The sequence below is a fragment of the Lethenteron reissneri genome, chromosome 2 (assembly GCF_015708825.2).
Source record: "Lethenteron reissneri isolate LAM-NWPU_2019-01 chromosome 2, ASM1570882v1, whole genome shotgun sequence".
In the NCBI taxonomy this organism is placed as follows: Eukaryota; Metazoa; Chordata; class Hyperoartia; order Petromyzontiformes; family Petromyzontidae; genus Lethenteron; species Lethenteron reissneri.
In genome coordinates, this window is record NC_083780.1 from 3,427,264 (window position 1) to 3,453,385 (window position 26,122).

The 26,122-nt window shown below is 55.5% G+C and overlaps 1 protein-coding gene across 1 annotated transcript; it reads right to left on the reverse strand.

The window, feature by feature from the left end:
* LOC133342663 (annexin A4-like) lies at nucleotides 1-22,085 on the reverse strand. Its single transcript, XM_061551977.1, has 12 exons — nucleotides 22,035-22,085; nucleotides 21,610-21,682; nucleotides 16,338-16,432; nucleotides 14,096-14,209; nucleotides 12,912-13,002; nucleotides 12,088-12,167; nucleotides 10,018-10,074; nucleotides 9,688-9,781; nucleotides 9,379-9,474; nucleotides 8,973-9,031; nucleotides 5,368-5,490; nucleotides 1-3,454 (listed from the first exon to the last, which is right to left on the reverse strand). Exons 1-12 carry the CDS (start codon nucleotides 22,038-22,040, stop codon nucleotides 3,395-3,397), a joined length of 948 nt encoding a protein of 315 aa, XP_061407961.1. The 5' UTR covers nucleotides 22,041-22,085; the 3' UTR covers nucleotides 1-3,394.
* Nucleotides 22,086-26,122: the final 4,037 nt, after the last annotated feature.

A 26,122-nucleotide genomic window follows, 5' to 3' on the forward strand; every position in this document is an offset into this window, starting at 1 on the left:
TGACGATTAAGCAGAGTCGTTTAATCGGGTCACGCGTTCCAGATGTTACAGTCGGTCAGGCATGCGTCGCAGGCAAAGACAAACCGCTTGGCATCGGGGCTTCATTGCACACGGAGCTGTCCGGGGCTGAGCTCTGGAATATACCCCCCCCCACTCCCCACTTATAGGGTAGTGGTGGGGGGTGAGTGGGGGGGACCCGGACAATATTCCGTGAGAAATTAAAAGTCCTAATCATCATCTTCATCATCATCGTGAATATCGTCATTAACACTGCTATTGTTGACACTTTGTGAGTAGTATTATTACTACAAACTAAAGAGCTAGTGAGGTTATCGGTGGTGATGGTGTCCAAAGTGATGGTGTTAGTGATGGTGGATTTGTAGTACTGTGGTGGTGGTGTTGATGGTATTCTTAGGTTTTTTCGGTAAAGTCACGTAGGTTAAAACATTAATAAAAGTAAAATAAAAAATAAAATTTAAAAAACCACGTTTCGGAGGCAACACAAGCTTTCGTCTTCAAACGTCGTGATTTTTATTTTATTTTTATTTTACTTTTATTAATTAAAACATTTTACCTACGTGACTTTACCGAAAAAACCTAAGAATATGAATCCTTGCAGTCACGAAAGCTTCAAATCTGGTGTTGATGGCGTTAGTCGCAGTGGTGGTGATTGGAAGTGATGGTTATAGCGATGCTGTTGATGCGTCATGGTTGTGTGATGTGAGAGTAATCGTGATGGTTGCGATGGTTGTATGATGTCAGCTCCAATCTCACCCGGGAAATGTATGAAGTTCCTGTACTTGCACAACAAAAGGAAGACAAAGACGGCTGCATTTTCACAGCTTATGGCATCAAAAATTAGAAATCCGCGGAAGCTCCACCACTCTCACCCTTAAATCCGCCCGAACTTTCAGTACCGCTCCACTGCTAGATTAGGGCCCTCCGCACGCTGTGCAGGTCGTTGTGGGGAAGGGTGGGGGGGTTATTTGACCATACTTCACCACGCTGGTCAATGCTGGTGGCTGATGATTGCTTCGGAGTATGGCAGCTGAATGGGAGCAAGTTTTCAAAATCACCCCGCACCCTCCCCAGCGCCTTTGTCCACCCCGCGGCGTAATCGCCACAGCCGGAGTGAGCGAGCAATTGCAGGGCTGCGCCTTTACCCCTTTCCGGCCACCACGACGAGGCGGTGGGCTGTCAACGGAACGGGATGTCGGGAACTTCCGCGGATTACGGATGACCCAGGACACGCGTACTGAGGGACAGCCAAGACCTCACCGCTGAGCAATGTTGGAAATCTGCGGCAGCACCCGATACCCCCCCCCCCCCCCAGACGGACTCGCGTTTCCCCACGGGACGCACAGAAGACACTCGAATGCTAAAAATGAACACGAGGACTTGCAGCATCCAGAGGTGGGAGACGCCGAGATTCAGCCGGGATCTTGTCGACTCGTAGAGACCCACAGACTCACACAGTGACTCATAGACTCACACAGTGACTCATAGACTCACACAGTGACTCATAGACTCATAGACTCTATGCGAGTCTATGGGTCTCTGTGGGAGTCTATGGGTCTCTACGCGAGTCTATGAGTCTCTACGTGAGTCTATGGGTATCTGTGTGAGTCTATGGGTCTCTGTGTGAGTCTGTGGGTCTCTGTGTGAGTCTGTGGGTATCTGTGTGAGTCTATGGGTCTCTGTGTGTATAGTCTATTGGTCTCTGTGTGAGTCTATGGGTCTCTGTGTGAGTCTATGGGTCTCTGAGTGAGTCTATGGGTCTCTGTGTGAGTCTATGGGTCTCCGTGTGAGTCTATGGGTCTCTGTGTGAGTCTATGGGTCTCTGTGTGAGTCTATGGGTCTCTACGTGAGTCTATGGGTCTCTGTGCGAGTCTATGGGTCTCTGTGTGAGTCAATGGGTCTCTACGTGAGTCTATGGTTCTCTGTGTGAGTCTATGGGTCTCTGTGTGAGTCTATGGGTCTCTACGTGAGTCTATGGATCTCTGTGTGAGTCTATGGTTCTCTGTGTGAGTCTATGGGTCTCTGTGTGAGTCTATGGTCTCTGTGTGAGTCTATGGGGCTCTGTGTGAGTCTATGGGTCTCTGTGTGAGTCTATGGGTCTCTACGTGAGTCAATGGGTCTCTGTGTGAGTCTATGGGTCTCTGTGTGAGTCTATGGGTCTATACGTGAGTCTATGGATCTCTGTGTGAGTCTATGGGTCTCTGTGTGAGTCTATGGGTCTCTGTGTGAGTCTATGGATCTCTGTGGGAGTCTATGGGTCTCTGTGTGAGTATATGGGTGTCTGTGTTGAGTCTATGGGTCTCTGTGTGTATAGTCTATTGGTCTCTGTGTGAGTCTATGGGTCTCTGTGTGAGTCTATGGGTCTCTGAGTGAGTCTATGGGCCTCTGTGTGAGTCTATGGGTCTCTACGTGAGTCTATGGATCTCTGTGTGAGTCTATGGTTCTCTGTGTGAGTCTATGGGTCTCTGTGTGAGTCTATGGTCTCTGTGTGAGCCTATGGGGCTCTGTGTGAGTCTATGGGTCTCTGTGTGAGTCTATGGGTCTCTACGTGAGTCAATGGGTCTCTGTGTGAGTCTATGGGTCTCTGTGTGAGTCTATGGGTCTATACGTGAGTCTATGGATCTCTGTGTGAGTCTATGGGTCTCTGTGTGAGTCTATGGATCTCTGTGGGAGTCTATGGGTCTCTGTGTGAGTCTATGGGTCTCTGTGTGAGTCTATGGATCTCTGTGGGAGTCTATGGCTCTCTGTGTGAGTCTATGGGTGTCTCTGTGTGAGTCTATGGCTCTCTGTGTGAGTCTATGGGTGTCTCTGTGTGAGCCTATGGGGCTCTGTGTGAGTCTATGGGTCTCTGTGCGAGTCTATGGGTCTCTACGTCTATGGGTCTCTGTGTGAGTCTATGGGTCTCTGTGTGAGTCTATGGGTCTCTGTGTGAGTCTATGGGTCTCTGTGTGAGTCTATGGGTCTCTGTGTTAGTCTATGGGTCTCTGTGTGAGTCTATGGGTCTCTACGTCTATGGGTCTCTGTGTGAGTCTATAGTTCTCTGTGTGAGCCAATTTAAGTACAGTGAAGTACTAAAAAAAATAGTGGTAGCGAGAGGAGCTTCCGCGGATTTTTTACTTTTATATTTTCAGCACCCGCCTCTCGTAGAAATCCGCGGCAGTTCCTCCCGCCCGAGGTGGGTGCGGACGAACTTCCGCGGATTTCTCCCTTCGCTGCGGCTGCCTTTCCTCGTCTTCCCTCGTTGAAATCCGCGGGATCGTCAGATTCCTCCAGTCTAAATACAGATTCTGATTCTGAAGTGGAGGGGTTGGGGGTGGGGGGAGGAGGTGACTTCCACGGATTTCTTCCACCGCTGTCCCCCACCCTCCTCGATCGCTCAGTCATCGCCTCCGCACAGCTGGATGAGCGCCCGCTTGTAGTCGCCCGATGTGTCGCCCTGTTGAGACGCAAGTGAAATTCCAACCACGGCCACTCCAAGTACACTCACTGGTCAACAACAACAAAAACATTTTTTTATGGCCTGCACTTTTGCAGCTGTTCTAGACTAATTTCAGGGTGCCGATTCCAAATCTGATCTCAGATTTGCTCTATCACATCTCATTTTTAAATCTTTTATATTAAGTTCGCTTGCGCGCTTGCGCGCTTACGACCGTGCAAATCTTTCGGTCGTTTTTTAACCCACTTCCCGTGATCCAATCGAGCTGACATTTTGCACACAGACTCGTTGTGCGTGACAATTAATTTTCGTGAAAATATTTCTCAAAAATTTTACACTGTTTAGGAAAAAATTAATTATATTTAATTACCAATTGCTTAATGGTGGCAGGCAATCATCTGACCCATAGGTGGCAGCCATCTCAAGCCAGAGGACGAGAGGACTCGAGCCGCCACGCATATAAAGGATTTATAGTGAAAAACTTTGTTTTTACGGGTTAATTTTTTATGCTATCGGCATACCCCATTTTCATTGATTTTACCCGAAATTAATTCTGTCACTTATGATTGCAGGTTGTTGCGAGTCAGTGACTGCTTTAGTGTTAAAATATGGTGCTGTATTTTTAGGAAAGTGTGTTTGTAATATCATTTTATGTAGATATCCACATTTATTTTATATTTTTCTTCTGCAGTTTTTATTGAAAATGCAATATTTGATATGTCAAAAACCTGATGTGATAGACAAAAACTGATGACCCCAAAATTACCTTGAAACCGTTGGAATACCTTATGCCAGAAAAAGTGTGTTGACCAGTGTTATTATAACCACGCTCATCTCCCCGGGACAGCCTCACTGAGTCCCAAGGCTCATGTTCAGGAGGGTCGTGCCAACTGTTTTCCCGTCGTGGACAATCCGAGTACATTTTAACACGTGGTCCGTGACGTCAAGGGGTCTTTAACGTCCACTGTGAGTGAAGCACACGGGCTGTGTGGCTTTGGTAGGTTACGATTAACGCACTCCGCGGTATTAACCAGGGCGGCCGCGCAGGTTCGAACCGCGAACCTCTGTAACCAGCGGGCGAGCGCGCTACCGCCCGGCCATTATGTCACCGCTTGGGTCAAGGGTCACGGTCAGGGTTAGGGTTCGGGGTCACGTTTGACTTTGGAGTTGGGGGCCAATTGAGGGCTAATGTCTGGGTCACAATTTGCATTTGGCGTGAGCTTGTGTGTACAGCAAGTGTGTATGTGTGTGTGTATGTGTGTGTGTCTCTGTGTGTGTGCGGGTGTGTGGTTGTGTGTGTGGCTATGTGTGTGTGGCTGTGTGTGTGGCTTTGTGTGTGTGTGTGGCTGTGTGTGTGGCTGTGTGTGTGTGTGGCTGTGTGTGTGTGTGTGTCTCTGTGTGTGTGTGTGGCTGTGTGTGTGTGTGTCTCTGTGTGTGTGTGCGGGTGTGTGGTTGTGTGTGTGGCTATGTGTGTGTGTGTGTCAGGGCATGGCGTGTCACGTGCTGCCTGTGCTGCGGTACGTTATGCTAAACTTCGTTCGCACCGTACGTGGCCAAACGCGCTAATCGGAGGTGCCTTTGGGAGGATAACAAACGAGACGCAGCAAAAAGCGGTTCGGAAGAAATGGGTTTGTCAAATCGAGATGATGATGATGATGATTTTAAAGCGCGAACAGCTCCCGGTGGCTTTCTAACATCGCAAGGAAGAGAGCGTTCCAGACGGCCGCGGAAGCGCACCTGAAGACGCGCGATGCGGTCAGGGTTCGCGACCGCACTTCACACGACTCGGGGTCGTCACGGATAGATTACCGAGTTCTCTATGAATTGAGTCGGAGGGTGTCTATGACTGTGGGTCTCTGTGGGAGTCTGTGGGTGTCTATGGGTGTCTGTGGGTCTCTGCGTGAGTCTGCTACCTTGATGAAGGAGTACAGCGTCTCTCCGAAGAAGCGCTTGAACTCGAAGCGGATGTCCAGCATGTCGACCTCGCACCGCGACACCATGACCCGGACCAGGGTCGCGTCGTCCGTGCCCAGGCCCTGCCAGAACAACCATGCAGCCACACACACACACAGCCACACACACACACATAGCCACACACACACACAGCCACACACACACACAGACACACAGCCACACACACACACACACCGCCACACACACAGCCACACACACAGCCACACACACACACATAGCCACACACACACGCCGCCACACACAACACCACACACACACAACCACACACACACACACAAAGCCACACACACATACCCACACACACACAAAGCGACACACACACAACCACACACACACACAAAGCCACACACACACAACCACACACACACACATAGCCACACACACACAGCCACACACACACACAAAGCCACACACAGACAACCACACACACACACAAAGCCACACACAGACAACCACACACACACACACGCCGCCACACACGCCGCCACACACACAGCCACACACACACAGCCACGCACACACAGCCACACACACACATAGCAACACACACAGCCACACCCACAGTCACACACACACATAGCCACACACACGTAGCCACACACACACAAAGCCACACACACAGCCCCACACACACAAAGCCACACACACAGCCACACACACACATAGCCACACACATACATACACACGTAGCCACACACACACACAGACACACACACACATACACACTTGCTGTACACACAAGCTCACGCAAAATGCAAATTGTGACTCTGACCCAGACATTAGGCCTCAATTGGCCCCCAACTCCAAACCCAAACGTGACCCCGAACCCTAACCCTGACCGTGACCCTTGACCCAAGCGGTGACATAATGGCCGGGCGGTAGCGCATTCGCCCGCTCGTTGCAGAGGTTCGCGGTTCGAACCCGTGCGGCCGCCCTGGTTAATACCGCGGAGTGCGTTAATCGTCACCTACCAAAGCCACACAGCCCGTGTGCTTCACTCACAGCGGACGTTAAAGACCCCGTGACGTCACGGACCACGTGTTAAAATGTACTCGGATGTCTGCGACCGGAAACAAGTTGGCACGACCCTCCTGAACAAGAGCCTTGGGACTCAGTGAGGCTGTCCCGGGGAGATGAGCGTGGTTATAATAGTTTAGCACGTTAGGCTTTCGCGACCAATATCATCCATAATAGAGGTCTTTCAGGTTAGATCACGTAAATATATAAATGTGTCGTTAAAACCCGGTTAGTGCTGTAATAGTGACGAATTGGCCACGTTCTGTTTACGTAACAACCCTTACTAGTTGGCTGTGTCAGGTGGTGGCAGATTTTAACGACGCATTTATATATTTACGCGATCTCACCCAAAAACATCTATTGTGGGTGGTTTTCATATTTGAAGTGGTAATCATTGGAATCCACTTACGTCCTGAACACACGAAATACCACCCCACACACCGCACACACCGCACACCATGCATATCACACCATGCACCCACACGCCACGCCGAATGAACACCACACACCCCACACCACGCCAAACAGACCACACCATGCACACCACACCATGCACCCCACACCATACACACCACACCATACACACCACACACCCCACACCACACCATGCACACCACACCATGCACACCACACCATGGACACCACACCATGCACCCCACACCATGCACACCACACCATACACATCACACACACCACACCACACCATGCACACCACACCATGGACACCACACCATGCACCCCACACCATGCACACCACACACCCCACACCATGGACACCACACCATGCACCCCACACCATGCACACCACACACCCCACCACATACAGACCACGCATATCACACCATACACCCATCCAAACCACACCACCCACACCATGTACACCACCCCACAATGTACACCGCACACCACACCATCCATACCACAGCCACACACGCACACAGCCACACAGAGCCACACCCACAGGCACGCACACACAAGCCACGCATACATGGACACATATGCACATACACACACAGACACACACGCACAGACACACACGCACAGACACAGACACACACACAGCCACACACAGACACACACAGACACACTTGCTATGCACACACTCTCACGCCAAATGAAAATTGTGACCCTGACCCAGACATTAACCCCCAATTTGGCCCCAACTCCAAAACCAAACGTGACCCCGAACCCTAACCCTGACCGTGAGCCTTGACCCAAGCGGTGACATAATGGCCGGGCGGTAGCGCGTTCGCCCGCTGGTTGCAGAGGTTCGCGGTTCAACCGCGGCCGGCCTGGTTAATACCACGAAGTGCGTTAATCGTGACCTACCAAAGTCACACAGCCCGTGTGCTTCACTCACAGCGGACGTTAAAGACCCCGTGACGTCACGGACCACGTGTTAAAATGTACTCGGATTGTCCACGACGGGGAAACAGTTGACACGACCCTCCTGAACATGAGCCCTGAGACTCAGCGAGGCTGTCCCGGGGAGATGAGTGTGGTTATAATTGACGTGGCCATGGTTGGAATCCACTTACGTCCTGAACACACGAAATACCACCCCACGCACCCAACACACCGCACACCGCACACCATGCACACCACACAACCCCACCCCATGCACCCCACACCCCACGCACAACACACCGCGCACGCCACCCAAACCACCCCAACCATACCATTCCCACCACACCGCCATGTACAACGCACACCGCACGCCATGCATGCACCGCCATGCACGGCACGCACACCACACAGCGGATTAGTGGTGCCACCACACTCTGACGCACTCTCCGGATGACGGTGATGAGGACGATGCGACGCCCCAGGCCGGGGTCACACACAGCGACACGATGCCCGACCCTCCACTGCCCCTCACCCCTGGGGGGGTTAGAGCAGCAAGCACTAAGGCCACGCTGCTGCTGTACGAATCTGATTACACTCATCTGCCACTATCTTTTGATTTCACCAGGTGAGGCCCACCGAGCTGAGCAGCTGTCCGTCAGAAGCTACTCGGCTGTCACAGACGACGGCTCAACGACGTGGGGCTCATCGCGTGGAAATGTACAGCGGCAAAATATTCTTAAACGCGTGGCGACGTTGAGTCTAAATCTGGAGGGGGAAAAACCCGCAGGACCCGGAGGAAAATCCACGCGACCACGGGGAGAGAGAGAGACACGCAAACTCCAGATTTGCAATAGGTGTCAGGGTGGGGATCGATCCCACGACCTCCTGTACACCAAGCGAGGTATTTAACATCTCCTAGCCACCGTGATGATGATGATGATGTGAGAGACCCAAACTCCAAATATACAGCAGCAGGTGTCAGGGTTGGGATCGATCCCACGACCTCCTGCATACCAGGCGAGGTAGTTAACATCTCCTAGCCACCGTGGGGCCCTGCAGTTTACCAGCGGCCGGGAAAGTCCCCCCCCCTCCCACCTCCCGGCACACCACATCAAGAGCACACGCAAGCCCTGAACTCCCCTCCAGCCGCCAAGTGATGCGCTGCCCACGCGCCCCTCACCTTCATGGCCTTGTAGAGGCGCTCCGCAAAGAAGGCCGGCTTGTCCAGAATGCACTTCACTGTGAGAGGGGGAGGGGGAGAGACGGATATAGGGGGACAGGGGGAGAGAGGGAGGGAGATAGGGGAGAGGGGGAGGGAGGGGAGAGGGAGGGGAGGGGAGGGAGATAGGGGGACAGGGGTAGAGAGGGGGGGAGGGAGACACGTGATTCACACTCTTCCCCAATCGTCATCGTCACCATGGTCGATCCACTGCTGGCTGAAGGCCTCCCCAAGCCGCTACCACCTCTCATGATCCAGCGATGATGTAACGATCCACCCGGCACCTACCCTGCACCCCTATACCCCTGAACCCCCTATACACCTGCCCCTACACACCGACCCCCACGCACTGACCCCAATACCGTACCGATGGCAAGGAGGACGTCCTCAAAGTCCCCGGAGGTCTCGCTGCGGATGCTCTCAATGACCGACTTGCCAGCCACGTCCTTGTAGATCTCAAACACTGAGACACGAGGAGGAGGAGGCGGGGTGGGGGGCACGGGGACATGGGGGAGAGGGGAGGGGTTACAGAAGGAGGGGTCGTGGGGGAGGGGTTGGGGGGGAGGAGGGAGGGGGGGGTCGTGGGGGAGGGGAGGGGTCGTGGGGGAGGGGTTGTGGGGGAGGAGGGGGGGGGTCGTGGGGGCGTGTGGTAGCGGGGTGTGTGTGTGTGTGTCACCTCTCTTGAGGTGTGCGTGGCTGCGTGAGCACAGGATCATGATGAACGTTGACTCGTCCGTCCCCAGTTTGTCCTCCCCGGCCAGGTACAGGCCCTGCCAGGGTCACGGGGTCATTCGGGCACGGGGCTTCAATCGTCAAGTGGATGTGCTGCTGATGATGCTGATGATGGTGATGATGATGGTGATGATGATGGTGATGATGATGGTGATGATGGTGATGATGATAGTGATGATGATGATGCTTGTGATGATGCTCATGCTGATGCTGATGGTGATGATGATGGTGATGATGATGCTGCTACTGATGATGGTAGCCGATGATGACCGACCTCTGCGTCTTGGCTTGCGAGTTCCTCGTCCACGTCGCCCCCCTCGTCTCTGTTCGCCTGCGATTCACATCGTCACCGTCATCATCATCACAATCATCGTCATCCTCATCGTCACCATCATCGTCATCATCATCATCATCGTCATCATCATCGTCATCCTCGTCATTATCATCGTCATCATCCTCGTCATCATCATGATCGTCGTCATCATCGTCGTCATCATCATCGTCGTCATTATCATCGTCATCATCATCATCGTCATCATCATCGTCATCATCGTCATGATCGTCGTCATCGTCATCATCATCATCGTGGTCATCATCGTCGTCATCATCATCGTCGTCATCATGATCGTCATCGTCGTCATCGTCATCATCATAATCGTCGTCATCGTCATCCTCCCTCGCAGGCTCAAGGCGCAGCCCCGCAAGTGGTCACTCAAGACGTCGCTGCACGAGAGGCCGCTGTGGCGTGCGTACTCGGCCTACTCTTCCGCGCCGAGCCAGCAACGCCTCGGGGGAGAGGTGGGAGAGGTGGCAGTTTACCCCCCACCACCACCACCACCACGAGCGGTGGTGGTGGTGGTGGTTGAACCCATTTACAATGGGGGGAGGGGGGGAGGGGCTCTAAGAAACTCGCCAAGCCGGGAGACGGCATCGACCCCGTGCCCTCTGAGGGCGGCGAGTCGCGTCGCGTGCTGCTGGTGACCGTCACCTGCCCCCCCCGTCCGCAGGAGCCCCCCACCCCGTGAGAGAGAAGTCATCATCGGCATCGCACGATCCAGAGGCTGGAGCCGGGGGTCGGAGCCTGCGGCTCTGTGGCTCACCCACCCCCCCCCCCCCCCCCCCAAATCTTGAGCGTCATTTTGTACGTGAACGATGACATAAGCGATGAAGCGTGGCAGGGAATTGGGGGGTTCACGATGGAGTGACACAATGTACGACGGTCAAACTTGTACTTGTTAAAGAATAACTCAGCGGTGGTGGGGCGGGGTGAACGAAATAGACGCAGTTTACTCCATACACCACGCGTAAGCACACACACGTGCATGCTATGTGAGTCTATGGGTCTCTGTGTGAGTCTATGGGTCTCTGTGCGAGTCTATGGGTCTCTGTGTGAGTCTATGGGTCTCTGTGTGAGTCTATGGCTCTCTGAGTAAGTCTATGGGTCTCTGTTTGAGTCTATGGGTCTCTGTGTGAGTCTATGGGTCTCTGTGCGAGTCTATGGGTCTTTGTGTGAGTCTATGGTTCTCTGTGTGAGTCTATGGGTCACTGTGTGAGTCTATGGGTCTCTGTATGAGTCTATGGGTCTCTGTGCGAGTCTATGGGTCTCTGTGTGAGTCTATGGGGCTCTGTGTGAGTCTATGGGTCTCTGTGTGAGTCTATGGGTCTCTGTGTGAGTCTATGGGTCTCTGTGTGAGTCTATGGTTCTCTGTGTGAGTCTATGGTTCTCTGTGTGAGTCTATGGGTCTCTGTGCGAGTCTATGGTTCTCTGTGTGAGTCTATGGTTCTCTGTGTGAGTCTATGGTTCTCTGTGTGAGTCTATGGGTCTCTGTGTGAGTCTATGGGTCTCTGTGTGAGTCTATGGGTCTCTGTGTGAGTCTATGGGTCTCTGTGTGAGTCTATGGGACTCTGTGCGAGTCTATGGGTCTCTGTGTGAGTCTATGGGTCTCTGTGTGAGTCTATGGGTCTCTGTGTGAGTCTATGGGACTCTGTGCGAGTCTATGGGTCTCTGTGTGAGTCTATGGTTCTCTGTGTGAGTCTATGGGTCTCTGTGTGAGTCTATGGGTCTCTGTGCGAGTCTATGGGTCTCTGTGCGAGTCTATGGGTCTCTGTGTGAGTCTATGGGTCTCTGTGTGAGTCTATGGTTCTCTGTGTGAGTCTATGGGTCTCTGTGTGAGTCTATGGGTCTCTGTGTGAGTCTATGGTTCTCTGTGTGAGTCTATGGGTCTTTGTGTGGTGAGTCTATCGACCACGACGTGAGTCTCGGTGGTTGTGACTGAAACCCGGATTCGAGCCAATTTGATCTCAGGGCTTCCGGCTCTGCATCCCTCTCCTGATGTCAGCTTACCGTGAGTAGGGAGACCAGGACTCGCTGGAAGAGTCCGGATGTTTCTCCCATGATGTCTTCCTCCAGGGACGAGCCGTACTCTGGACGTGCCCGACACGCAGGACAAGGTTAGACGAGACGCGTGTTGGTTACCGCGTGCCTCTGGGTTTCGGGGCTCGCAGATCGCCGAAACATCTGGACCCAGCCCCCGTCATGGGCGAGCTCCTCCGGCAGGCGAGGCTGCTGGGTGGTGCAGCTCGCGTGCCCAGACACCGCATGCCGAAGCAGCTTCCGTTTGGCGCGGATAGAGGGGGCAGCTAAACGGGCGCGGCACGTGCCGGAGAAGAGATGTAGCTGATGTGCTACAGGAAGAGACGTGGAGCCAAGCGGACTTGACAGTGACCGGTACCAGCGGTGACAAGATCGGCCTCTGTGGAGAAGGAGGCTCGTGGAGAACGCTGCTACTACTGGGCAGTAGCAACGCTCACAACAACGAGCGGAGCGCCGGGCAGATAAAGCGCAGACAGTTAGCACAGTAGGGTACATAGGTGGTGCATCTACCAGTCAACGCAGTTCACCAATAGCACCTGGCTATGTCCCGTGACCTGCTGCACCTAGCCTGGCACAGGTGGTGCACCTAGCCTGGCACAGGTGGTGCATTTACCAGTCGTCTCAGTTCAGCAATAGCACCTGGCTACGTTCCGTGACCTGCTACACCTAGCCTGGCACAGGTGGTGCATCTACCAGTCATCTCAGTTCAGCAATAGCATCTAGCTACGTCCCGTGACCTGCTGCACCTAGCCTGGCACAGGTGGTGCACCTAGCCTGGCACAGGTGGTGCTCACCTCGCTGATAAGCGGCACAGAGCTCCAACATCTCCGCGTTGTTCCTCGAGGCCAGGATCTCAATGAGACACTTCTCATCCGTGCCAGCTCCCTGCGTGCACGCACGCACACGCACATACACGTGCACGCACACACAGAGACAGACACACACAGACACACACATGCACGCACACATAGACACACACGTGCACACACGTGCACGCACACACAGACACACACGTGCACGTACGCACAGACACACACGTACACGCACGCACAGACACACACGTACACGCACATACACACATAAACACACACGTGCACACACGTGCACGCACACACACAGACAAACAGGTGCACACACACGCGCACACACGTGCGCGCACATACAGACACACACGTTTATGCACATACAGACACACACGTGCACACACAGCATGCACACACACGCACACACACGCGCCCACACACACATACACACGTACACACACGTTCACGCACAGACACACATGTACACACACACGCACACACATACACACACGTACACACACGTTCACGCACAGACACACACGTGCACATACGCACGCACACACGCACACACACATACACACACGTACACACAGTGAGTACACAAACACACACACACGCCCCCCCCCTCCCAACACACCACACTCCCCTCCCCACCTCAGCCCCTTCCCAGAGCCCCCCCTCGCCTGTCTCATCATCCAAGGCAGCCGCCTACACACGCGCACAAAGACAAAGACAAAGGTCCCCCGTGTAGCCTTCACAGACTGGTGGGGCAAGTGCTGTTCGCGAGCAGCACCTGTGAAGGCAGGAACGGCGCCCCAAGTGGGTCGGTGGCCAGCACCACGCCCGGCCGCCTTTGTCTCCCCGGTGGCGATGTTTTACGCACCGCACCAGGTACTCATTTGAGGCCGAGTCGACCTAGGGGAGGCCCAGGACCGGTTCAGATAATCGTCGCCGGTGTTGGCCGTGAGCGGGAATCGAACCCGGGTCGCTGCCGCTCCCCACTCACCAACAAAGACAAAGATCCCCCGTGTAGCCTTCACAGGCTGTCGGGGCAAGTGCTGTTAGCGAGCACCTACGAAAGGCCGGAAACGACACACGAGGCGGTGGGTGGCCAGCTCCACGCCCGGCCGCCTTTGTCTCCCCACTAGCTCCCCCCACCCCCCACCCCAACTCACCCGCATGGCCCCCTTGAGTTGCTTGGCAGCGTAGACGAGCGGGGGGTCGAACAGCGCCACGACCAGCGTCTCGAACCAGCCGGAGAGCTCCGACTTGAGGTCAGACAGCAGGTCCTGGGTGTCGCAACAAGTGGGTGGGTCGTGGGGGTGGGGGGGGGTCAACCGCGGAGCCTGTGCCAGGCTAGGTGCACTCCGAGGCCGTTAAGTGAGGTCAGCGAGGCTCGCGGGAGGTCACGGAGACAGACCCAGGTGCTATTGGTTGACTGATGTGCCAGGCTAGGTGCAGGAGGTCACTGGGACAGACCCAGGTGCTGTTGTTTGACTGCTGTGCCAGGCTAGGTGCATGAGGTCACGGGACAGACCCAGGTGCTATTGGTTGACTGGTGTGCCAGGCTAGGTGCAGGAGGTCACTGGACAGACCCAGCAGGTGCTATTGGTTGTCTGCTGTGCCAGGCTAGGTGCAGGAGGTCACGGGGACAGACCAAGGTGCTGTTGATTGTCTGCTGTGCCAGGCTAGGTGCAAGAGGTCACTGGGACAGACCCAGGTGCTATTGGTTGACTGCTGTGCCAGGCTAGGTGCAGGAGGTCACTGGGACAGACCCAGATGCTATGGGTTGACTGCTGTGTCAGGCTAGGTGCATGAGGTCACGGGACAGACCCAAATGCTATTGGTTGACTGCTGTGCCAGGCTAGGTGCAGGAGGTCACTGGGACAGACCCAGATTCTATGGGTTGACTGCTGTGCCAGGCTAGGTGCAGGAGGTCACGGGACAGACCCAGATGCTATGGGTTGACTGCTGTGCCAGGCTAGGTGCAGGTCACTGGGACAGACCCAGGTGCTATTGGTTGACAGCTGTGCCAGGCTAGGTGCAGTAGGTCACTGGGACAGAACCAGGTGCTATTGGTTGACTGATGTGCCAGGCTAGGTGCAGGAGGTCACTGGGACAGACCCAGGTGTTATTAGTTGACTGCTGTGCCAGGCTAGGTGCAGGAGGTCACTGGACAGACCCAGGTGCTGTTGGTTGACTGCTGTGCCAGGCTAGGTGCAGGAGGTCACGGGGACAGACCCAGGTGCTCTTGGTTGACTGATGTGCCAGGCTAGGTGCAGGAGGTCACTGTGACAGACCCAGATGCTATTGGTTGACTGCTGTGCCAGACTCGGTGCAAGAGGTCACGGGGACAGACCCAGGTGTTGTTGGTTGACTGCTGTGCCAGGCTAGGTGCACGAGATCACGGGGACAGACCCAGGTGCTGTTGGTTGACTGATGTGCCGGGCTAGGTGCAGGAGGTCACGGGGACAGACCCAGTGATGATGTTTACACTATGTACCAGATAGAGACCCAGGACCGGGTCCAGATAATCGTCAGTCATGTTGGTTGTGAGCGGGAATCGAACTCGGGAACCCAGGAACCTCGAAAAAACACGAGGGGACATCACCACTCAACGCCCCACACAGATGGATTCACGAATGCTGATAGCACCCTCGTTCTCCTCACCCCCCACATCCTTCACCCCCTCACCCTGCTCACCCTCACGCCTCACCTCTTCACTCTGACACCTCATCTCACTCACCACCACGATAACGCCTCACCCCGCACACCCTCACCTCACTCACCCTGCTCGCCCTACTAACACTCACCCACTCACTGCTCACCATACCCATCCTCACCCAACTCACCCCTCATCTTCACCCCTCACCGTGCTCACCCTTTCGCCGCTCACCCCCCTTGCACCACTAACCCTCACCCCACTCACCCCCCCACTCACCCTTCACCATGCTCACCCTACTAACACTCACCCACCCCGCACTCCAACCCTCCCCTCACCCCACTCCCCCTCACTACATTCACCCCTCACCCAGCTCACCCCACTCCCTACCTCACCCTCACCCCACTCCCTACCTCACCCAGCTCACCCCACTCCCTACCTCGCCCCCACATTCATTCAACTTCCTCACCTCGATCATTCTCACCCTCACCCCTCCCCCTTCCCCCCGCTCCCCCCCCCCTCCTCCCCACCACCCACCCCCTTTTCCCCCCTCCTCCCCTCCCCCCTGACCCCTTCCCCCCGCTCCCCCTCCTCCCTCTCCCCCTTCCCCCTCCTCCCCACCCCCCTTACCCCTCCCCCCTCCTCCCCTCCCCCCTCCTCCCCTCCACCTTCCCCCTGCTCCCCCTTACCCCTCCTCCTTCCCCCCCTTTCTCCCTCCTCCCCACCCCCTTCCCCCCTGCCCCCTCCCCCCTCACCTTGCCGAAGAGCGTCTTGAACGCCACCGCCACCTGCTGCCGCTGGGCGTTGGAGCGGTGCGTGACGACGTCGATGATCGCCTGCTCGTCCGTGCCTGGGGGGGGTGGGGGGCACGGGGTGCGGGGGGGAACGGGGTGGGGGGGCACGGGGTGGGGTCAAGGGGTATTGTGAGTGGAGTGTGGTGTTGAGTGTTGAGGGTGTGGGGTGTAGTGTAGGTGTAGGGTGTTGTGTGAGTGTAGAGTGGGTGCGGTGAGGCTGTAGTGGTGAGGCTGTGGTGGTGAGGGTGTAGTGGTGAGTGAGGCTGTGGTGGTGAGGGTGTAGTGGTGAGTGAGGCATGTAGTGGTGAGGCTGTAGTGGTGAGGGTGTAGTGGTGAGTGAGGCTGTGGTGGTGAGTGAGGCTGTAGTGGTGAGGCTGTAGTGGTGAGGCTGTAGTGGTGAGGGTGTAGTGGTGAGTGAGGCTGTAGTGGTGAGTGAGGCTGTAGTGGCGAGGCTGTAGTGGTGAGTGAGGCTGTGGGGGTGAGTGAGGGTGTAGTGGTGAGTGAGGGTGTAGTGGTGAGGCTGTGGTGGTGAGGCTGTAGTGGTGAGTGAGGCTGTAGTGGTGAGGTTATAGTGGTGAGGATGTAGTGGTGAGTGAGGCTGTAGCGGTGAGTGAGGCTGTAGTGGTGAGTGAGGCTGTGGTGGTGAGTGAGGCTGTAGTGGTGAGTGAGGCTGTAGTGGTGAGGCTGTAGTGGTGAGTGAGGCTGTAGTGGTGAGTGAGGGTGTAGTGGTGAGGCTGGTGAGGCTGTAGTGGTGAGTGAGGCTATAGTGGTGAGTGAGGGTGGAGTGGTGAGGCTGTAGTGGTGAGTGAGGCTGTAGTGGTGAGTGAGGGTGGAGTGGTGAGGCTGTAATGGTGAGTGAGGGTGTAGTGGTGAGTGAGGCTGTAGTGGTAAGGCTGTAGTGGTAAGGCTGTAGTGGTGAGGCTGTAGTGGTGAGGCTGTAGTGGTGAGTGAGGCTGTAGTGGTGAGGCTGTAGTAGTGAGTGAGGGTGTAGTGGTGAGTGAGGGTGTAGTGGTGAGTGAGGGTGTAGTAGTGAGTGAGGGTGTAGTGGTGAGTGAGGCTGCAGTGGTGAGGCTATAGTGGTGGTGAAGCTGTAGTGGTGAGGCTGTAGTGGTGAGTGAGGCTGTAGTGGTGAGTGAGGCTGTGGTGGTGAGTGAGGCTGTAGTGGTGAGTGAGGCTGTGGTGGTGAGTGAGGGTGTAGTGGTGAGTGAGGCTGTGGGGGTGAGTGAGGCTGTAGTGGTGAGTGAGGCTGTAGTGGTGAGTGAGGCTGTGGTGGTGAGTGAGGCTGTGGTGGTGAGGCTGTAGTGGTGAGGCTGTAGTGGTGAGGCTGTAGTGGTGAGTGAGGCTGTAGTGGTGAGTGAGGCTGTAGTGGTGAGTGAGGCTGTGGTGGTGAGTGAGGCTGTGGTGGTGAGTGAGGCTGTAGTGGTGAGTGAGGCTGTAGTGGTGAGTGAGGCTGTGGTGGTGAGGCTGTAGTGGTGAGGCTGTAGTGGTGAGGCTGTAGTGGTGAGTGAGGCTGTAGTGGTGAGTGAGGCTGTAGTGGTGAGTGAGGCTGTAGTGGTGAGTGAGGCTGTGGTGGTGAGTGAGGCTGTGGTGGTGAGTGAGGCTGTAGTGGTGAGTGAGGCTGTAGTGGTGAGTGAGGCTGTAGTGGTGAGTGAGGCTGTGGGGGTTAGTGAGGCTGTAGTGGTGAGTGAGGCTGTGGGGGTGAGTGAGGCTGTAGTGGTGAGGCTGTAGTGGTGAGGCTGTGGTGGTGAATGAGGCTGTGGTGGTGAGTGAGGCTGTGGTGGTGAGTGAGGCTGTGGTGGTGAGTGAGGCTGTAGTGGTGAGTGAGGCTATAGTGGTGAGTGAGGCTGTGGTGGTGAGTGAGGCTGTGGTGGTGAGTGAGGCTGTAGTGGTGAGTGAGGCTGTAGTGGTGAGTGAGGGTGTAGTGGTGAGTGAGGCTGTGGGGGTGAGTGAGGCTGTAGTGGTGAGTGAGGCTGTAGTGGTGAGTGAGGCTGTGGTGGTGAGTGAGGCTGTGGTGGTGAGTGAGGCTGTGGTGGTGAGTGAGGCTGTGGTGGTGAGGCTGTAGTGGTGAGGCTGTAGTGGTGAGGCTGTAGTGGTGAGTGAGGCTGTAGTGGTGAGTGAGGCTGTAGTGGTGAGTGAGGCTGTGGTGGTGAGTGAGGCTGTGGTGGTGAGTGAGGCTGTAGTGGTGAGTGAGGCTGTAGTGGTGAGTGAGGCTGTGGTGGTGAGGCTGTAGTGGTGAGGCTGTAGTGGTGAGTGAGGCTGTAGTGGTGAGTGAGGCTGTAGTGGTGAGTGAGGCTGTGGTGGTGAGTGAGGCTGTGGTGGTGAGTGAGGCTGTAGTGGTGAGTGAGGCTGTAGTGGTGAGTGAGGCTGTAGTGGTGAGTGAGGCTGTGGGGGTTAGTGAGGCTGTAGTGGTGAGTGAGGCTGTGGGGGTGAGTGAGGCTGTAGTGGTGAGGCTGTAGTGGTGAGGCTGTGGTGGTGAGTGAGGCTGTGGTGGTGAGTGAGGCTGTGGTGGTGAGTGAGGCTGTGGTGGTGAGTGAGGCTGTAGTGGTGAGTGAGGCTGTAGTGGTGAGTGAGGCTGTGGTGGTGAGTGAGGCTGTAGTGGTGAGTGAGGCTGTGGTGGTGAGTGAGGCTGTAGTGGTGAGTGAGGCTGTGGTGGTGAGTGAGGCTGTGGTGGTGAGTGAGGCTGTGGTGGTGAGTGAGGCTGTAGTGGTGAGTGAGGCTGTGGTGGTGAGTGAGGCTGTAGTGGTGAGTGAGGCTGTGGTGGTGAGTGAGGCTGTGGTGGTGAGTGAGGCTGTAGTGGTGAGTGAGGCTGTAGTTGGTGAGTGAGGCTGTAGTGGTGAGTGAGGCTGTGGTGGTGAGTGAGGCTGTGGTGGTGAGTGAGGCTGTAGTGGTGAGTGAGGCTGTGGTGGTGAGTGAGGCTGTGGTGGTGAGTGAGGCTGTGGTGGTGAGGCTGTAGTGGTGAGTGAGGCTGTGGTGGTGAGTGAGGCTGTAGTGGTGAGTGAGGCTGTAGTGGTGAGTGAGGCTGTAGTGGTGAGTGAGGCTGTGGGGGTGAGTGAGGCTGTGGGGGTGAGTGAGGCTGTGGGGGTGAGTGAGGGTGTAGTGGTGAGTGAGGCTGTAGTGGTGAGGCTGTAGTGGTGAGGCTGTAGTAGTGAGTGAGGGTGTAGTGGTGAGTGAGGCTGTAGTGGTGAGGCTGTAGTGGTGAGGCTGTAGTAGTGAGTGAGGGTGTAGTGGTGAGTGAGGCTGTAGTGGTGAGGCTGTAGTGGTGAGGCTGTAGTAGTGAGTGAGGGTGTAGTGGTGAGTGAGGCTGTGGTGGTGAGTGAGGCTGTAGTGGTGAGGCTGTAGTGGTGAGGCTGTAGTGGTGAGGGTATAGTGGTGAGTGAGGCTGTGGTGGTGAGTGAGGCTGTAGTGATGAGGCTGTAGTGGTGAGGCTGTAGTGGTGAGTGAGGCTGTAGTGGTGAGTGAGGCTGTGGTGGTGAGGCTGTAGTGGTGAGGCTGTAGTGGTGAGTGAGGCTGTAGTGGTGAGTGAGGCTGTGGTGGTGAGGGTGTAGTGGTGAGGCTGTAGTGGTGAGTGAGGCTGTAGTGGTGAGGCTGTAGTGGTGAGTGAGGCTGTAGTGGTGAGTGAGGCTGTAGTGGTGAGTGAGACTGTAGTGGTGAGGGTGTAGTGGTGAGTGAGGCTGTAGTGGTGAGGGTGTAGTGGTGAGTGAGGCTGTGGGGGTGAGTGAGGCTGTAGTGGTGAGTGAGGCTGTAGTGGTGAGGCTGTAGTGGTGAGTGAGGCTGTGGTGGTGAGTGAGGCTGTAGTGGTGAGTGAGGCTGCAGTGGTGAGCGAGGCTGTGGGGGTGAGTGAGGCTGTAGTGGTGAGTGAGGCTGTAGTGGTGAGGCTGTAGTGGTGAGTGAGGCTGTAGTGGTGAGTGAGGCTGTAGTGGTGAGGCTGTAGTGGTGAGTGAGGCTGTGGTGGTGAGTGAGGCTGTAGTGGTGAGTGAGGGTGTAGTGGTGAGTGAGGCTGTGGTGGTGAGGCTGTAGTGGTGAGTGAGGGTGTAGTGGTGAGTGAGGCTGTGGTGGTGAGGCTGTAGTAGTGAGTGAGGGTGTAGTGGTGAGTGAGGCTGTGGTGGTGAGTGAGGCTGTAGTAGTGAGGGAGGCTGTAGTGGTGAGTGAGGCTGTAGTGGTGAGGCTGTAGTGGTGAGTGAGGCTGTAGTGGTGAGTGAGGCTGTAGTAGTGAATGAGGCTGTAGTAGTGGTGAGTGAGGCTGTAGTGGTGAGGCTGTAGTGTGAGTGAGGCTGTAGTGGTGAGTGAGGCTGTGGTGGTGAGTGAGGCTGTAGTGGTGAGTGAGGCTGTAGTGGTGAGTGAGGCTGTAGTGGTGAGTGAGGCTGTGGTGGTGAGTGAGGCTGTAGTGGTGAGTGAGGCTGTGGTGGTGAGTGAGGCTGTAGTGGTGAGTGAGGCTGTAGTGGTGAGTGAGGCTGTGGTGGTGAGTGAGGCTGTGGTGGTGAGTGAGGCTGTAGTGGTGAGGCTGTAGTGGTGAGGCTGTAGTGGTGAGTGAGGCTGTGGGGGTGAGTGAGGCTGTAGTGGTGAGTGAGGCTGTGGTGGTGAGTGAGGCTGTGGTGGTGAGTGAGGCTGTGGTGGTGAGTGAGGCTGTAGTGGTGAGGGTGTAGTGGTGAGTGAGGCTGTAGTGGTGAGTGAGGCTGTGGTGGTGAGTGAGGCTGTGGTGGTGAGTGAGGCTGTAGTGGTGAGGCTGTAGTGGTGAGGCTGTAGTGGTGAGTGAGGCTGTGGGGGTGAGTGAGGCTGTAGTGGTGAGTGAGGCTGTGGTGGTGAGTGAGACTGTGGTGGTGAGTGAGGCTGTAGTGGTGAGGGTGTAGTGGTGAGTGAGGCTGTAGTGGTGAGTGAGGCTGTGGTGGTGAGGCTGTAGTGGTGAGTGAGGGTGTAGTGGTGAGTGAGGCTGTAGTGGTGAGGCTGTAGTGGTGAGGCTGTAGTAGTGAGTGAGGGTGTAGTGGTGAGTGAGGCTGTAGTGGTGAGGCTGTAGTGGTGAGGCTGTAGTAGTGAGTGAGGGTGTAGTGGTGAGTGAGGCTGTAGTGGTGAGGCTGTAGTGGTGAGGCTGTAGTAGTGAGTGAGGGTGTAGTGGTGAGTGAGGCTGTGGTGGTGAGTGAGGCTGTAGTGGTGAGGCTGTAGTGGTGAGGCTGTAGTGGTGAGTGAGGCTGTGGTGGTGAGTGAGGGTGGTGAGTGAGGGTGGTGAGGGTCTCCTCACCGAACCCCTTCATCGCCTTCCTCAGGGCTTTGGCGTCGCTCTCCGCGTCGAAGTCCTCGAAGTCCAGCACCGTCTGAGCCACGAGCAGGTGAGGGGTGGTGAGGTGTGTGTGGTGAGGTGTGGTGTGGTGAAGAGTGGTGAGGTGTAGTGTGGGGAGGTGTGGTGAGTGATGGGGTGTGACGAGGTGAGTGGTGGGGCGTGGTGAGTGGTGAGTGTTGGGGTGAGGTGAGTGGTGAGTGGTGGTGAGTGGTGGGGCGTGGTGAGTGGTGGGGTGAGTGGTGAGTGGTGAGTGGTGGGGTGAGTGGTGAGTGAGTGGTGAGTGGTGGGGTGAGGTGAGTGGTGAGTGGTGGGGTAAGTGGTGAGTGGTGAGGTGAGTGGTGAGTGAGTGGTGAGTGAGTGGTAAGCTGACATTATCTCGCACTCACCGCCATGCTGTCTTTCCTGTGAACTCAGTCCTGACCTCGTGACCCAATGACCTGCACGTGTTCATTAAAGGGGAGGAGCCACACCACAGTTCAGGGGTCAACACTTCAGTGATATCAGGCTGAGCTGACCTAGAAGAGGCCCAACCCAGTTGACATCGTCATGATTATCAGCCAAGGTCTCTCCGCTGCTGGATGAAGGCCGCCAACTCTCACAATCCGGCAGCTCTGCACCTCAACACTCACCCAGAGTCAGAATCTGTATTCATGCTGGAGGAATCCGATGAGCTCTAAAGCGCTTTGTCACAGATATCCAGGAGGGACGGGTAAGAACGTTACATCAACAAACGGTTACAAAGACACGATCGGAGTGCAGAGTACAAGAAAGTTAAATACATCACCTAAACACGTAAACATCAAACTAAGCTATCCCCATCCTACCAGGCAAAGCCCCGCTAGGCATTAAGTTCCGTTCCAAAAGCCACCTGCCCACAAATGATCGCTGAACAAAGTGGCTTATCTCATTCTCACACTCACTCACACTCACTATCACACTCACACACTAAACTATCACACTCACACACAACAACAACAACAACCGCCATTCGCCACTAAGTGGCGGTGACGTCACCACGATGCTTGTGCCAGACCAAGTGCACCTTGTGGCCACGTGAAGTGTCGAACGCCCGCTGGCAGGAAGTCACGGAGCAGACCCAGGTGCCACGGGTCGACTGACCGAGATGACCGAGATGACTGGCTGATGCACCACCTGTGCCCCCTACTGTGCCAACTTGCTGTGCTTTAGCCACCCGGCGCTCCGCTCGTTGTTGTGAGCGTCGCTCCTCCGCCCTCCGTTGTTGTTGGAGGGCGACTGCCTCCAACTGCCCAGTAGCGTCCTTCACGAGCCTCCTCCACTGAGGCCGATCTTGACACCGCTGGTACCAGTCATCGGCAAGTCCACGCAGCTCCACGTCCTCCTGTACCACATCACTCCATCTCTTCTCTAGCCCGTACCGTGCCCGTTTAGCCCGCTCGATCCGGCCGAACAAAAGCTTTTTAGGCATGCGGTGACTGGGCATGCGGGCTACATGACCCAGCCAAAGCAGCCTTGACTGCCGGAGGAGCTCACCGATGGGACTTTGCCCAGATCTTTCAAGGATGTGTGAGCTCCTCACACAATCCAGCCTGGTTAAACCCAGGATGGATCGTAGGCAGACCAGCCTAAATGTTTCCAATCGGTAAAGATGCTCCATTAGGGGGGTCCACGTTTCGCAAGCATAGAGAAGGGAGGGAATGACCATGGCCGAGAAGACTTGAAGTTTCGTGCGGAGCGACAGACCAGGCAGCTTCCCCACAGCGTTACGCAACCGATGAAAGATAATGCTGCTCGATTGATTCTGAGTGAGACCTGCTGTCAAACCAGAGCCGGTGATGAGCACACTGCCCAGGTATGGGAAACTCTCCACTCTCTCCACAACTGCCCCATCACCGATTGGGAGTTGTGGGGGTGGAGTGCCCGATGGTACAAAATACCCAGGCAGGTGCTTAGTTTTGGTGGGGCTATTGGTAAGGCCCCACCTCTTGGCACGCTCCAGTCTCAGCAGCAGCGTCTCCAACTCCTCCTCTGAGTGAGTGGCATACATAACGTGGTTGACCAATAGGGAGCCATCCCTTGACTGTACCCTGGCATCGATCAGCCTCCCATTGTATCTGTACCAGATGGAAATCTCTCTGGTAAAGCCATCAAAGGCTTCACAAACTACGCGGTCGAAAAATATGTTAAATTAAGTGGGAGCCAGAGGGCATCCCTGTCGAACCCCAAGGTGTACAGGGAATGGCTCCGACTCCCGGCCACGTAGTTTTACCCGGGCCCGCTCACCATCATCAAGGTCCTTAATGATCGTTAGCAGAGGGTCAGGGACTCCAAAAGCACGAAGAACAACCCAGAGCCCAGGCCTACTGATGGTATCATAGGCGTTGACGAGGTCTTGTTGGAATTCCCTGCACCTCTGCTGTAGCAAACAGACAGAGAATATGGCATCTGTGCAGGACCGCCGTTTCCTGAAACCACATTGAGGCTCCGCAAGCCTCTCCTCAGCGTACCTGACAAGTCGATGTTGAATAATCATAGCCAGGACCTTTCCCGGCACACTGAGGAGTGAGATGCCCCTGTAGTTGTTACAGTCTGTGCGGTCCCCCTTCTTAAAGAGGGGGACCACAAGGGCATCCTTCCAATCCTGCGGAGCCTGTCCAGTGGTCCAGACTGTTGTTATAATGTTATGTAGGGTAGTCTGTGCACAAACGCCACCCTCCCTCCGCATTTCGCTTGGGAGATCATCTCTGCCCGGTGCCTTTCCTGGTCTCAGACTCTGGATCGCCTTTAGTACTTCCTCAACAGATGGCACCTCAGCCAGCCACTCATAGGGGGTGACTTATTCTTCCAATATTTAAGGCACCGCAGCCTCAGCAGGGTCATTCCAACTTTGTCCCACGATCTTTTCCAGGCTGAGGGATTTCCCCTCCTCCAGGACCTCAAAGAAATGCTCATCAAATCTGCAAACTTGTTCCTGGGTGTGGGAGATTGGATCACCGGTCTTTCCCCTAATAATGGTAATAGGTGTGGCGCTGCAGGTTACTTTTTTGATGGAATTAAAGAGCGATTTGTGATCGTGGGCCATTGAGGCAGACTCCATCTCCTCAGCATCCCACGACCACTAACCATCCTTGCAGCGCCTCACGGCTCTCAGAACCTCCGAGCGCAGGTTGCGGTAAGCCTCCTCATTTTCCGACGTGAGATGCTGTAGCCGATGAGAGTGGGCCTGTCGCTTTTTCTCAGCCAGCTTGAACACCTCCTCTGTCAGCCAGGGTCTCTGGGGAGGTCTGGACCGTGTACCCAAAGCAGCCATTGCAGCTGCATGAGCCACAGTCCTAAACCTCGCCCATTTCCGCTCGACATCAGTAGGAGTGGGGGACGATGCCAATCCCAGCTGCAAGCAATGATTAAATTCACGCTTGCAACTTTGATCAGCTGGCTGAGACCAGGCCACTAAAGGTTTGAATGGGGTCCTGGGTGTACACCCACCACCGGAGTGGAAGATTGGCAGGCGCATCTAACAGATGACTCGTCGATGGTCAGTGGGCAGATCAGCTCCACGGTAGGTCCTGGTGTCAAGGACACGTGCCCGCATCTGCTGTTCCATCACTATGTAGTCCAGCAGATGTTCTTGCTTGGACCCGGCATGTATTCATGATGTGAAGATGCGCCGATGCCGGAACAGCGTGTTGGTAATTATGTAGTGACTGTGCTTGTCACTGTATGGCGCCGGGGCTTGTGAAGCTACGGCCGGTAATGTGTTGTCATTACAGACAGCTCGCGTTACGGGATGTATTACCAGCCCTTGCGGGGCTTGGGTGAGCGCTGGTTAGCGCAGAGGCACCGCGAGCAGTGTGCAGTGCGGGCTCCCGGTGAGGGAGCGAGAGGGAGAGTCAGCCAGCCAGGGTTACGTTGGGGCATGATACGCCAGTTGACCTGCTGACACGTGACCGGATGATATTGGAGGGGGGCCACCGGTGGATGGGGGCCGTGGGGCGGTCACGTGGTCCAAAGGAGCTCTCGGGAGCCTTCGAGAAGGAGCCCGAGAGACCTGGAAGGTGGGCGGGGTGAAGGGCGGAGCCAGCCCCAGAGTATATAACGAGGGCTCTGTGAGGAGCTCGGGGTTCTTCGTGTGCTGGTGTCAAGAAGACCAACGTCGGGGAGAAGAAGCCTCGAGCCACGCGGTCTAGGACCCCATTGGTGGTCCGGACCAGGATAGCGAACCGTGTCTAGTTCTGCCGTAGCGTGGTTATATGGGCATTCGAGACCCAAGTGTAGATCGTGTTGTGTGTTAATGTGTAATAAATAGTGTCGCTCCCAAGATAACGTCTCAGTTGGACTCGCTACAATTACAAGCCCATGGGCTGCACAAAAATCTAGCAGCCTCCTAACGTTGTTATTAAGCTGATCTGGCCCATGCCTTCTAATCACTCCAAACCAGGTGCCAGCATCATGACCAACTCGGGCATTGAAGTCACCCAACAAGATGACTCTATCC